The sequence below is a fragment of the Leptopilina heterotoma genome, unplaced genomic scaffold (assembly GCF_015476425.1).
Source record: "Leptopilina heterotoma isolate Lh14 unplaced genomic scaffold, ASM1547642v1 Lhet_36, whole genome shotgun sequence".
NCBI classification, from domain to species: domain Eukaryota; kingdom Metazoa; phylum Arthropoda; class Insecta; order Hymenoptera; family Figitidae; genus Leptopilina; species Leptopilina heterotoma.
Window position 1 is genome coordinate 1135004 of NW_025111040.1, and position 13035 is coordinate 1148038.

General features: G+C 23.9%; 2 protein-coding genes across 2 annotated transcripts; one reads left to right on the plus strand and one right to left on the minus strand.

The window, feature by feature from the left end:
• Positions 1–1527: 1527 nt before the first annotated feature.
• LOC122505541 (mediator of RNA polymerase II transcription subunit 24) lies at positions 1528–11268 on the plus strand. The gene is made up of 11 exons (XM_043617239.1): positions 1528–1685; positions 3303–3445; positions 3517–3642; positions 3744–4080; positions 4243–4665; positions 6939–7122; positions 7225–8046; positions 8171–8260; positions 9748–10038; positions 10218–10665; positions 10864–11268. The coding sequence occupies exons 2-11, from the start codon at positions 3323–3325 to the stop codon at positions 11008–11010; spliced, it is 2991 nt and encodes a 996-aa protein (XP_043473174.1). The 5' UTR covers positions 1528–1685; positions 3303–3322; the 3' UTR covers positions 11011–11268.
• A 133-nt stretch (positions 11269–11401) lies between these two features.
• On the minus strand, positions 11402–12982 carry LOC122505542 (protein dj-1beta-like). Its single transcript, XM_043617240.1, has 4 exons — positions 12767–12982; positions 12058–12216; positions 11735–11927; positions 11402–11642 (listed from the first exon to the last, which is right to left on the minus strand). Exons 1-4 carry the CDS (start codon positions 12935–12937, stop codon positions 11515–11517), a joined length of 651 nt encoding a protein of 216 aa, XP_043473175.1. The 5' UTR covers positions 12938–12982; the 3' UTR covers positions 11402–11514.
• Positions 12983–13035: the final 53 nt, after the last annotated feature.

Genomic DNA, 13035 nt, shown 5'->3' on the forward strand with positions numbered 1-13035 from the left:
AGAAAAGCAATTTTTTTTCTCAAACGAATGAAATTTTTATTATGAGAAAAAAAAAATAGTGAAGACGAATGTCTAAAAAGAATGTCTTTTTCACCGGCCGTGAATTTTTTCATACATATAAAAAATAAGGGTCTAAAAGCGAGATTCTTAGAGATATTTTCTACGAGTACCCGCGACCTTTTTTTATAAAAAATAAAATAATTAAGAGGGAGGAAGAAGAAAAATAAGGATAAATATATATTACAAGAAAAAGAAAATAAATATTGATAAAAAGCGCATTTGAAATATTTGTGCAAAAAAGGTAGAAGATTAAAAAAAAAAAAAAGAAAGAAATCCTTGTGGATGTTGTATAGTCGTTGAATTACATTCGTAAAAAAATATGATTTTTGCCTAAAAGTTACTATACATAATAATTATAGACATAATATAGATAGACCAATGCAAAAAAAGAAAAGAAAAATTAATTTTTGCGTTTCTTTGAAAAACTGAAATGTGGAAATATATATATTAAAGAAAAAAGAAGACTTTGCGTCTGAAAGAATCGAATGAATGTAATTTTGCATTTTTGTTTCATTTTTTTCGACCTTTTTTTTTAAATCCATAAAAAAGACGCCATTTGAAAAAATGGTTTCGTAATTTATATAAAGTAGGGTAAATTGTAAAAAAAAAATTGTCCTTTTTTTGATTATAAATAAATGTGATACGAGCGATTTGTAACAATTTGTGAATGAAAGCCGTTATACTTTATCAAAAAAACAATTTTTTTAATTTAATGAATTTAATTTTTTTCTATTTTAATTTTTTTTTTATTTAACTAATAATATTTTTGGGGAAAAAGGAAAAATTGTGGCATTTGAAAATATTTGTAAAAAAAAATTGGGTGTTTTGGAAAATTTTATTTTTAAATCCAAGTCGGTTAGATATTTGTATTTTCTAAAGGAAAAATATTTTTCTTACCCAGACTTCTTTTTCCAAGTGAGAATAAATTGGTATGATGGTCAGATTTTCCTGCATAGAAAACTATTTTTTAATTATGAAAAATTGAGTGTAGAATTTTTTTTTTAAGGATTAGAATTTATTTTTTTTTTCCAATAAGAAACGGATCGTATGCTTGCGAGTGTGGATGTAATGTAAGTTAAGGAATAATTCTTATCGGTTATTCATGATTATAACGACGAAGTATGTAAAGAGTTTAATAATACTTACTAATAAAATTTAAAATATCGCTGTATCTTTTTATTTTTTTGTTTTTCAATCAAAAAAGTAAAAAAAAATAGTTTCTCGCATTTTTAAAATTAATTTTATTAATAATAATTGATAAATAATAAATTTTATCAATAATAATTGATAAATAATAAATAATTAAAAAAAATTGTCGAATTACGTACATTTTGATTTAAATATGACATTTTGTCCCCGCGCTTAATCACTGTGGACAAATTGACCAATCAGTGAATTACAAAAAATTCTGTGATTGGTCGATAAGAAACTTGTCCACGATACGTCCACATCCCCTTTTTTCCATTCACTTCCTTTTCAAAAACAAAATGGTTGACCGTGTTTACTGATGCCTTTGCATCTGTTTCTGTTGTATTCTTAATAAATGTAATTTTTATTTTTTGAAACAAAATAAAAAATATGTTTTCTGCAGAAATTTCACTGTTAATTGTCGAGGGCAATAGAAGGTAAGTTTTTAATTCTATTAATTTATTGTATGCAAAAAATACAGAATGTCTACGTCTACCACTTTTTTAGGTTAGTTTGATATTCTTTATATTTTCCGGAATTGTTCTTCTTTTAATAAAAAAATGCATTATTTTGAACTTTATAAATTAATAACCAGAAGTGTTAACAGATTTTATTTTTTATGAAAAATACTGCTAAGTATCTGTTGACATTTCCTAAATGTTAATTTTTATTCCTAAAACGATTCTTGTTTTATATTTATTAAAAAATAGTAAACAATTCCAAAAAGTATCGAATTTATGGAAAATGTATGATAATATACTTTTTTTACTATTTAAATATTATTTTAGTAAATCGTAATTTGTTCGTAAATCCAAATAACAGGGTGGCCACAGGTCAGGGAAATCAGGGAAAATTCAGGGATTTTAATTAAAGTACTGGATAAAATTAAATTTACAGGATTCATAATTAGTTTTCTTTAATTTTTTAATATACATTTAATTAGTTATTAAAAATCATGGATTTATAGAAAAATTTTAGTTAAAAACACTAAAAAAAATTAAATTTTAGAGAAGTTACAAATGTTTGCAGAAATTCAATTATGATCACAAAATTTTAAAAATTCTCGTCAAAATTTCAAGTATTTTTCAAAATAATAAAATTCTTCTCCAAAATTCAATTATTTTCATAAATATTTAAGATAAATATTTTAGATGAAAAAAAAATTTTTTTAATTTGCATAATAATAAACTGAATATCACGAACATTTGATGGTTATTAAAAATAGTTGTTTTAAGAAATGTTTTAAAAATTAATTTCAGTTAAATTTTTAAATAATAATTTAATATTAATAAGCATTATAGCATGAGTTTTTAGAAATAATTGAATTTTGAAAAGGTTTAATTGAATTTCTTTAAAAAATTATTTCAAGTTTTTATTTTCTAAATATTTAATTGAAGAATTTTTGAATAATCAAATTTTCGTAAAATTGAATTATAAACAAATGGATTTGAAACCTCTTTAGGAACTTTTGCAAAAATTATTAAAAATAATTGATAATTGTTCATTTATTTCTTTCGAAGAATTTTAATAAAATTTTTGAAATTAATTACATTTTTCGAAGAATTTACCTAAAATTGTATTAAAAATAATTGAAATCCTGTGAAGAATATTATTATCTATGAAAATAATTGAATTGTTGCAACGAATTTTATTACATTTCTTTTAAATAATTGAATTGCTCTAAAGAATTTTATTATTTATGAAGATAATTAAATTCTTACAACGAATTTTATTACATTTTTCGAGGAATTCATTTAAAATTGTATTAAAAATAATTTAAATCCTGGAAAAATTTTTATTATTTATGATAATAATTGAATTCTTATAACGAATTTTATTACATTTTTTTAAATAATTGAATTAATTTTTTTTTTGAGTATCTAATAATTTTTAGAGTGAATCAAAAATTAATTTTTTGTGGCAACCCTGAAATAAGTTTTGCAAAAGAAATTGTTTTCAATTATAGAGAATTTGTAACAATAAGATGTGTAACAATAAGAGCAATAATAAGCACATTTGTTGGTTAAATAAATATTAAATAATTCTTATTACAGAGACGTCTTAGTGAAACATTATGTGTAATACTCTTTTGACAATGGACAAAGTTACCAGCAAAACTAGTAGCCTTAAAGCTCTTTTATTAAGAGCTTGGCGTGAACGTTGGAGTGATTTGCAGTGGGGAATAAATATTAAAACTGTAAGAAAACACGAAAATGAATTTAATTTAATTTTTATTTTTTTAATAATATTAATGTTCTTATTTAACAGATTTTACCACGTGGTGTGAGTGGCGATGTTTATAATCTAGCCGATTGTATACTTCAACAAGCATTAGTTGGTCCGGGTCCAAATCATTTAGTACTCTCCTACCTCAAACATTCGCTTAGTTCTCAGGTAATGACAAATTTTATCCTTTTATTTATTATTATTTTTAATAATGCTTTAAACTTTTTTTACTTTTAATAATGTTTAATAATGTTTAAAAAAAAATTCAGCTTGTTTCATATGCGGCCGTTTTGCAACGAATTAGCAAATATGACGCATTTCATAAGCCACATTGCATTTTGAGTTTATTGAATTTCCTGGAAACAATTCACATTGGAATAACGTGTCGTGGAAAACCAGAGGAGGATCTTCTTGCCGCAGCAGTATTGTCGGTTGTACATTGGTTACTACAATGTTATTTACACGCATTATCGAAAGCGCCACAAAATAATCCCCTAAATCCACAATCATCTGAATTAATCGATAAACCCGCCAGTATTCTCAAAGAAATGCTCAATTCCAATTTTATTTGCGCCATGATGTACTTAGCGAAACACGACGATAAAGGTATTTAAGTATTTTCAATTTTTATTCTTTCTCAGAGTTGTCGGAAGAATTTTATTTTGTCAAATTAAAACCTTTTGAAATTTAATTATTTATAATAATTGGCAACTTTGTTATTATTATCGATTTTGTCTTCTATTTTACAAATACTTTTTTTTTCTTCAGATTTATACGCGGAGGTTGTTAAAAAATGTCAAGAAATCGAAGTACTTCATCGTGGTAATAATGTGAAATCAACAATTATATTGGATGAGACATTAAAAAAGTTGTGTGCATTAGAAATTGAAAATATGTCACATTGTTCAACGAGAATTGACATGGAACCAATAACGCATTGTTTACAATCATTGTTGGCAGTTCAGGGATCATTAAATTCAAGTACAGAAACGGCAACTTTTGTCAGTCAATTGCAAATGGTGCAAAGATTGAAGAATTACACAAATGCGCGACTTTATTGTGAACTTATCCGCGCTAGTTTAATGAGTTTACACAGTGTCGCTGGATCATTTAGCGAATCCCATTGGGGGGCTTTTATCTTCTTGAAAGTTCCAATTATTCTTAAAGAATTGCACGCAGCAACTTTAACTGGTGAGTTTTTTCTTCTTTAATTAAATACTTTATTAGTATTATTAATTATTTAAATTGAATGATTAGAATTTATTGAGGTTCAATTACTAAGTAAACTAGCAAATGATACGCGCGCCAGCGCACGGAACGCGGTATTCCATTTCTTATTAGGTATTTTGTAAATTAAAAAAATTTTATATTTTCAAGAATAAACATCAATTTTTGAATGATTACAGACTTAAAATTTAAAGAATTCACATATTAAGTACATAATATTAAATATTCTTTTTTATTATATTAATTTTAAATTTTAATAAAATTTGTCGCAAGAATTTCATTATTTTCATAAATAATAAAATTTCTTAGAGTAATTCAATTATTTTCACTACAATTTTAATAAAATTTCTGAAAATAATACAATTATTTAAAAAAAAATATTAATTAAATTCGATTATTTTCAAGAATTTTAATATAAATTCAATTATTTTTTAACAATTTTAATTAAATTCTTTTAAAAAATCATTATTTTCAAAATTTTTAATTAAATTAAACTATTTTTAAAAATTCTGATAAAATCCTTCGAAAGAATTCAATTATTTTTATGAATTGTAAAATCCTCCGCAAGAATTTAATTATTTTCATAAATAAGAAAATTCTTCGCAAGATTTAAAATATTTTCATAAATAATAAAATTCTACAAAGGAATTCAATTATTTTCAAGATAATTTTAATAAAATTTCTCGAAAGAATACAATTATTTTTCAAAATATTATTTAAATTCAATTATTTTCAAGAATTTTAATAAAAAATTCAATTATTTTTAACAAATTCTGATATCAAATTCTTCGAAATAATTCAATTATTTTTATAAATTGTAAAATTTTTGTCAAAAATTCAATTATTTACATAAATAATAACATTTTTCAGAAAAATTCAATTATTATTAAAATTGAAGGAAGTGAATTTATCATTCGGTGATTAAATATTAAATTTGAAGAAGTTAACAATTTTCCCGAATCAATCTACACAAATAAATTAAATATCTTAAATATATCTCGATAAGCTCATGGGCTTCAAATTCGGGAAAATTGTTAACTTCTTCAAATTTAATATTATTAAAATTATTTTAAATAATTACATTATTTTTATGAAATTTAATGAAATTCTTTTAAAAAAATGTAATTATTTACAAAAAATGCTTTAAAATCTTTGAATTCTTTCGAAGAATTCTTTAAAAAACAAATAAAATAAAAATAATTGAAATCTAGTGAAAAATAGTATTATTTGTGAAAATAATTGAATTCATGAGAAGAATTTTATTAAAAATTTTTTATATAATTGAATTTCTGCAAAGAATTTTAATACTTTTGAAAATAATTGAATTTTTGTGATGAATATTGTTATATAAGAAAATAATTGAATATTCCAAAGAATTTTAATAAAATTTTTAAGAATCATTACATTTTTCGAAGAATTCGATTAAAAATAATTGAAATTCTGCGATGAATTTTAATATTTATGAAAATAATTGATTTACCAAAATTAATAATAAACACGATTATTTTAAAAACTTAAAAGAAATTCTTTGTAATATTCAATTACTTTCAAAATTTGCAGTAAAAATTATTTTAAAAAATTCCTTTATTTCCGAGAAAATTGAAATAAATTCTTCAAAACAATTAAATTATTTTAAATTGAATCCCTGCGAAAAAATTTATTATTTCTACAAATAATTGAATTTTTGCAAAACTTTAAAAAATAAGTCAATTTATAAGAAGAATTTTATTAAAATTGTATTTAAAATAATTGAATTCCAGCGAAAATTTTATTATTTTTAAAAATAATTCAGTTCTTGAATTGAATTTTATTAAAAGTTTTTTAAATAATTGAAATCCTGTGAAAATTTCAGATATTTTTTAAAATAATTGAAATTTTGAAAGAAATCAATTTAAATTGTATTGAAAAGAAGTAAAATCCTAATAAGAATGTTATTATTTGTATAAAAATAATTAAATTTTTTATGAAGATTTTTATTATTTATAAATTGACTAAAGAATTTTATTACAATTATTGAAAATAATTGAATTTTTTATAAAACTCAATTACTTTTAAATTTTTTGATATATACTTTACAAGAATTCAATGATTTTTAGTACATTAATTTTAAAATTGAAAATTATTTAAAAAGAAAAATTATTAAATAAGTTAAGAAACAAAAAAGCAAACAACAACTAACTTAAAACTGCGAAACTAAAAAAGAATATTTATGTTGAAATGCAAATATTTATGTTTAGGCGATGAAAAATTTGAATACTCACAGGATATTTTGGAGGCTTTTGAACTGTTACTTCATTTCACGCCATTGTTGGATAAAATTGACGCAACATATTTGTGTAATTGCATCGAGAGTATATTGAATAAATTGCAAAAAGTGAATTTAGTCACGGAGAAACAAGCAAAACAGATAAGTAGCCGAAGGTATGTTTTATAAAAAAAAATTTTAATATTTCAAAATAGTATAAGAATTATTTTTGTTTGTAAGAAAAATTGAGGAGAATATTTCTTGCTTTTTCCACACAGGGAGGGAATGACAGTTGCACTGCAAAAACTCGAAACGCCAATCACATCAACGTCGGTTATTCCAAAAGTGATAATGCGCGCCGAACAAACATTAAGTGGTTTATTAAAAACATTAAATGCCGATTATGCAAAAATAAAGGATGCACTATTAAGTATGTTACATCAAATTCTCGCGGGGAAAAGTTTTGATTTAATAATGGCAGTTGCTTCGGTTGAGGGTAAACTTAAAGCATTTGTGACGAAGATGATAAAATTTAATGAGGCAAGTAAACAAGCAAATGAACAACCGGTTAACGATAAGTCAACATCAACGCGAAGTATTATTTTCGATGTTACATTCCTGATGCTCTATTCAATTGTACAAACATATGGTTGTGATGTACTCGAGGAAGGTGGCGATTCATTTTTCGAACAATGGGTACGTGAGTGTATGCCAGAGCGTGGAAAACCAAAATCACCGCATAAAATGCTGCAGAATATTGATCAGAGTGTTGTTGATTCATTGTTACAACATATTTATTCGGGTGAAAATGATTTTGTCACGAGTACAATGAATTGGGATGGTACGTGTCAAGCGGCAATGGGTGTTGTTAAGGAATTACTTATTGGATGGGAATGCGGTGGTTTGAGTGCTGGTGATGTGAAACGTGCGCTAGATCGTTTACGTAATGGTTTTTGTTGTTTGCCAGTTTGTGCGACAACATGGCTGTGCGCACATATGAGCATTACTAATCAAGATGCACTTTTGAAACCAATGAATATGGTACAACAATTTTTAACTCCCGCTACAAGCGACGAGTCACAGGAATATTACAAGGAGAGGTAAATTTATTTTTTATTTCTGACGCACTTTGAACAACATTGAACCCTTTTTTCAGAGCGCGTCACATTTATATCAAAGTTTATTGTATTTTTTCAAAATAACAAAAAAAAAATGTTTTTTCAGATCATTGTTAATGTTCCAAATAATACGAAAAATGCAATACGATGTCCGGCCACCGACGCAATCGAAGAAAGTTCTCACCGTCTCTCACAGGTGACAAATATATTTTTTTCACATTTTTAAATTTGTTTGTGTAGGATTCGGATATTATGACTTTTCTTGATTTACTTTCGAATTTTTTAAAACTTTTCTTCCAAATATTCCAACAAAATATGACATTTTTTGTGGTATAAAATGCAACTTATTTCAATTTTTATAGCGTGAAAAATAACAGGGTTTTAAAAAAATTCAAATTCAAACCTTTTTGAATCACTAGATTAGATTATAAAAATATTGTTACTGCTGCTTCTTCAAAATTACATTCATCATTTCAATTTAATTACTGTTTTCTATAATTTTTAACTATTTTTTATTTCTAAATCAATATTTATTAGAAAATTCTACGACAATTCAATTATTTAAATACAAGAATAAATAATTTATTGAATAATTTAATTCTTCTTAAAATTGAATTCTTATAAAGAATTTTATCAAAACTTCTTAGAATAATAAAACTTTTTTTTAAATATTTGTCATAAATTTTTGTAAGAATAATTCAATTCTTTCGGGGAATTCATTTAAAATTGAAAACAAAATTATTAAATTCTTGTAAAGAATGTTATAAAAATTCTTTTAAATAATTTGATTTTGTTTTAGAAATTTTATTTTTTTTAAATAATTGATTTTTTACAAAGAATTTTATTAAAATTACAAATTAAATTAAAATTGCAATTTATGTAAAGTATTTTAATATTCATAAAAATAATTGAATTTCAGCAAAGAATTTTATTAGTTATGAGAATAATTGAATTCTTACAATTTTTTTAAATCAAATAAAAATTTTATTGATAATAATTCAATTTTTATATAGCATTTTATTAAAATTTTTGAAAATAATAATTGAATTCTAACGAAGAATTTTATAAAAATTCTTTTAAAAAATTGATTTTTTCCAAAAAATGTAAAAAAAATTGCATTTTAAATCATCGAATTCTTGGAAAAATATTATTTATGACAAAAATTGAATGTTTGCGAAGAATTTCATTAAAATTCTTAATTAAATATTTGAATTCTTTTGGAAAGTTTTATTAAAATAGTATATATTAAAAATCATTGAATTGAGGAAAATTTTGTTCAAATAATTGAAATTTTGTCAAGGATTTAATTAAATTTTTTTGAAATAATTAAATTTTGGAGAAGAATTTTATTATTTATAAAAATAATTGAAATTTTTATGAGAATTAAAAAAATGTTTGAAAATAATTAAATTTCGGAGAAGATTTTTATTGTTTATAAAGATAATTGAAGTATTGACGAGATTTTACTTTTTTTTGTAAACAATTGAATTTTTGACGAGATTTTTCTTTACTTCTTCAAATAATTGAATTTCTACAATCATTTGTAACTTCTCCAAAATTTAATTCTTTTTAGTGTTTTTAACTAAAATTCTTCTATAAAATTATTATAATTTTTTCAAAAATCTAAGTTCTTTAGAATTTCTAATTAAATTTATTCAAAACCTGTTCTTTTTGTTCTTTAAGTCTGATATCTCGTCAACCAATTTTGGAACAATTGGAATCAATATGGCAGGATATTCATCATCGTGGTTGGATTAATATTCAAGCGGCGGAAGCTCTCGTTTCTTTATTAAATACAGGCGGATCTCTTTGGTTTGTTTCAAATCTAGTGAAGGCAACGTTAAAATATAAATATCAAGAGGAACTTGACAGAGCCGTTGATTTGACTTTTGCCATTTTTCATTTCGACATTGAAAATTGTACTCTTGATCTCATCAATAACGTTGTTCCCCAGTATTTGTATAATAGCTTACAGTAAGTATTCTCTTTTTTTTAAATTCACCCTTTTATTAATAATTAAAAAAAATAATTTTTTTTGAATTATTAATAAAAGCGTGAATTTAAAAAGAATTTCAATTATCGAAAATTGATTTATGAAGACTTTATTGAAAAGAATGGGAAAATTCTAAATTGATTTTCTTTTTATTCTGCAGAAGTGAAGAATTAGTTGAGCCACAATCATTTGTATTGGCAAAATTATGCGTTTATTGTATATTTTCAACGCTCGAATATAATAATACAAATCCACAGCATGGTAATAGTAGAAAACGTACACGACATGATTTAGATGCCGATGAATTGGATGCACTTGGTGTGCCGGCAAATAAAATTTTAAGACTGAATGAAGCTGGCGATTCAAATCCAATATTTGGATCAAATTCACCGCAATCACAATTACCAACGAATGGACAAAAAATGATTTTATTACGCGATCCACTTTTATCGGCGTTGAATAAAATTTTCAATAATTTCACATATCTCGCCGGTAGAAATGGTGAGGTCTCACAGCAAACGCATTTTATTCTACAATTTTTGCGTTTAATGGTGCAATGTGGAAAAGATAGAACGCGAATTGTTCTACAGGAAATGCCGCAAACTTTGGTGAGATATTTTTTCCCTTTTTTACTCTTTTAAATGAAAATTATTTTTTTTTATATTTATTTAATTTAAAAAAAATTTTTAATTACTTTCACTGATTCGAGCCCTGTATTTAGACAATTTAGAAAATTATCTAAACAATTTAATCAACTCTTATATAAAAAAAAGTAAAGAAAATAATTAATGAAAATAAATTCATAGGTGCCTTGTCTTCTAAAAGCACTGCCGGAATGTTTCACAACTGATTTACTATTGAGGTTGTACGACATTCAAACAGCAGCGGGCCGAAAAGCAACTGCACGCGATTTGTGCATGCTACGAAATATTAATATGAAACCTGCCAAATGAATTTTTGGAAACGTTAATCGTTTCTAATTAATTAGTGTAAGGAATTTGTATGTTATATTTGTTATACGGTGTACATATTTCCTTTTGAAACAAAAGATAATTATTCTCCCCCCTGTGTCTAAAGAAATTTTTTTTCCTATGAAAACTTGGGCTTTTCTCTCATTTAAAAATCCAATTTTATCGTTTCGTACTTTAAACATTATTTTAATTTATAATTCTTATATATGAAAAATAAATATTTTAAAGTATATATAAACATTCGATTGTTGCAATCTTTTTATTTCCAAAAGAATTTTTGTTTTATTTACGTACAAATTTGTTTCCTTTTTAATATTTAATTAATATTAATAAATATTAGTATTCAACTAATATTAATATTAATTATTCGTTTACTATACGAATTTGTTAATTATTCACTTATTTAGGTTTAATTAAATTAATCCTTGAAAAACTATAAAGAAAATTGATTTTTTTATAATGATTCTGAATCATTTTCCTAATAATCTATTTATAATCTGTGTAGAGCATTGCTTTTGCTACTGTGAGCGCAGATTCTTTGTCTAATAATTTTTCGACAATCGCCAAACCAAAATCAAAAGCTGTCGCTGGTCCTCGACTCGTTATTATATTGCCTGAAATTAATAATTTAATCATCATTTTTTTTAAAAAATGAGCTGATTTAGTTTTGTTCTAAAGGAAAATTATTAGTATTCAAAACTTATACCGTCAGTGACGACTTTTTGATCCTCAATGTATTTGTAATCGTCCTTTAAATCACTTTCAGTGGATGGATAGGAAGTAATTTTACTTCCTTTAGCAATTCCATGGGCTTTTAAAACAACCGGAGCTGCACAAATTGCAGCGATAATTCCCTTTTTTGATTCTTGATCTTTCAATAAAGTTCCAACACATTGAGACTAAAAAAAATAATTATTAATTAACTTCTTAATTTTAATTAAAGAATTAATTTCTTTCTTCATTAGATAAAGCATAAAAAATCAGTTTATTGTATTTAACATAAATATATTGTATAAAGAATAAACTCACGGCCGCCAATTTTTTATAACCAACTCCACCAGGCAACACGACAACATCGTAATTTTTATCTTTAGTAGCATCAGTGAAATTTGAATCGGTGCAAATTTTTACATCTCTACTGCATTTTACACATTTCTCATCATTAATGCTAGCAATTGTAACTTGAACCTTTATTTTAAACAAAGAATAAAAATAAATTTTCGGGCATTTATTCGCAATTTTGTTGCATTAAAAATTCATTGCAAAAGTTGAATATTATTATTTTTATAGAATTATATTTTTTTATTTTTTAAACGAAAAAAGAAAAAATAGTATTTTTTTTAATTGTAAAACGAAAATAGCAAAATTTTTTTATAAAATCTTTGCAAATAAATTCTTTAAAAAAAATTCCATTTTTAAAAAATTTTTAATAATAATATTTTTTGTAAAAATTCAATTAATTTCTAAAATTGTAATAAATTAAATGTTAATTATTTCAATTATTAATAAATACGATTATTTTAAATACTTGAAAGAAATTATTCATAAAATTCAATTATTTTCAAAATTTCTAATTAAAATTATTTAAAAAAACTCCATTATTTTTTAAAAAATTCAAAGACTAAATACAACTAAAAACTGTGAACAAATTACCGTAATACAATGATTATTAATGTTAAATTAAATTATATATAGATTTTAAAGTTCATTTTAATTAGAGAACATAACCTCTTCTTACCCCGGCACGTCGTAAAACATCTGCCGTTATCACGGCTTCCATTTCTTCAGCTCCTTCAGCTAATAATAATATCGCTGTTTTTGACATTTTCACGCAATAATTAGCGACGGAAATCGAATTAATTGATTTAAAATAAGAGCTTGTAATTTTTGAAAAAAGATAAAATCCCATGAGTTAATTGCGCTAATTGATAAACAACAATGACCGTATCACGAATAATAGGGCCCCTGTCACCTTTTCTGTTTCCGATAAAATTTTATTTATCCCCC

What these genes read in the sequence shown, in the direction of transcription:
- LOC122505542 (XM_043617240.1), bottom strand. Translation starts at nt 12,937, where the DNA reads ATGGGATTTTATCTTTTTTCAAAAATTACAAGCTCTTATTTTAAATCA. An exon ending in ATGTTTTACGACGTGCCGGG is followed by an intron (nt 12,217 to 12,766) that starts GTAAGAAGAGGT and finishes TTTAAAATAAAG; the next exon opens with GTTCAAGTTACAATTGCTAG. An exon ending in TCAAAAAGTCGTCACTGACG is followed by an intron (nt 11,643 to 11,734) that starts GTATAAGTTTTG and finishes TATTAATTTCAG; the next exon opens with GCAATATAATAACGAGTCGA.
- LOC122505541 (XM_043617239.1), top strand. Translation starts at nt 3,323, where the DNA reads ATGTGTAATACTCTTTTGACAATGGACAAAGTTACCAGCAAAACTAGT. An exon ending in GCACGCAGCAACTTTAACTG is followed by an intron (nt 4,666 to 6,938) that starts GTGAGTTTTTTC and finishes ATTTATGTTTAG; the next exon opens with GCGATGAAAAATTTGAATAC. An exon ending in AGGAAATGCCGCAAACTTTG is followed by an intron (nt 10,666 to 10,863) that starts GTGAGATATTTT and finishes ATAAATTCATAG; the next exon opens with GTGCCTTGTCTTCTAAAAGC.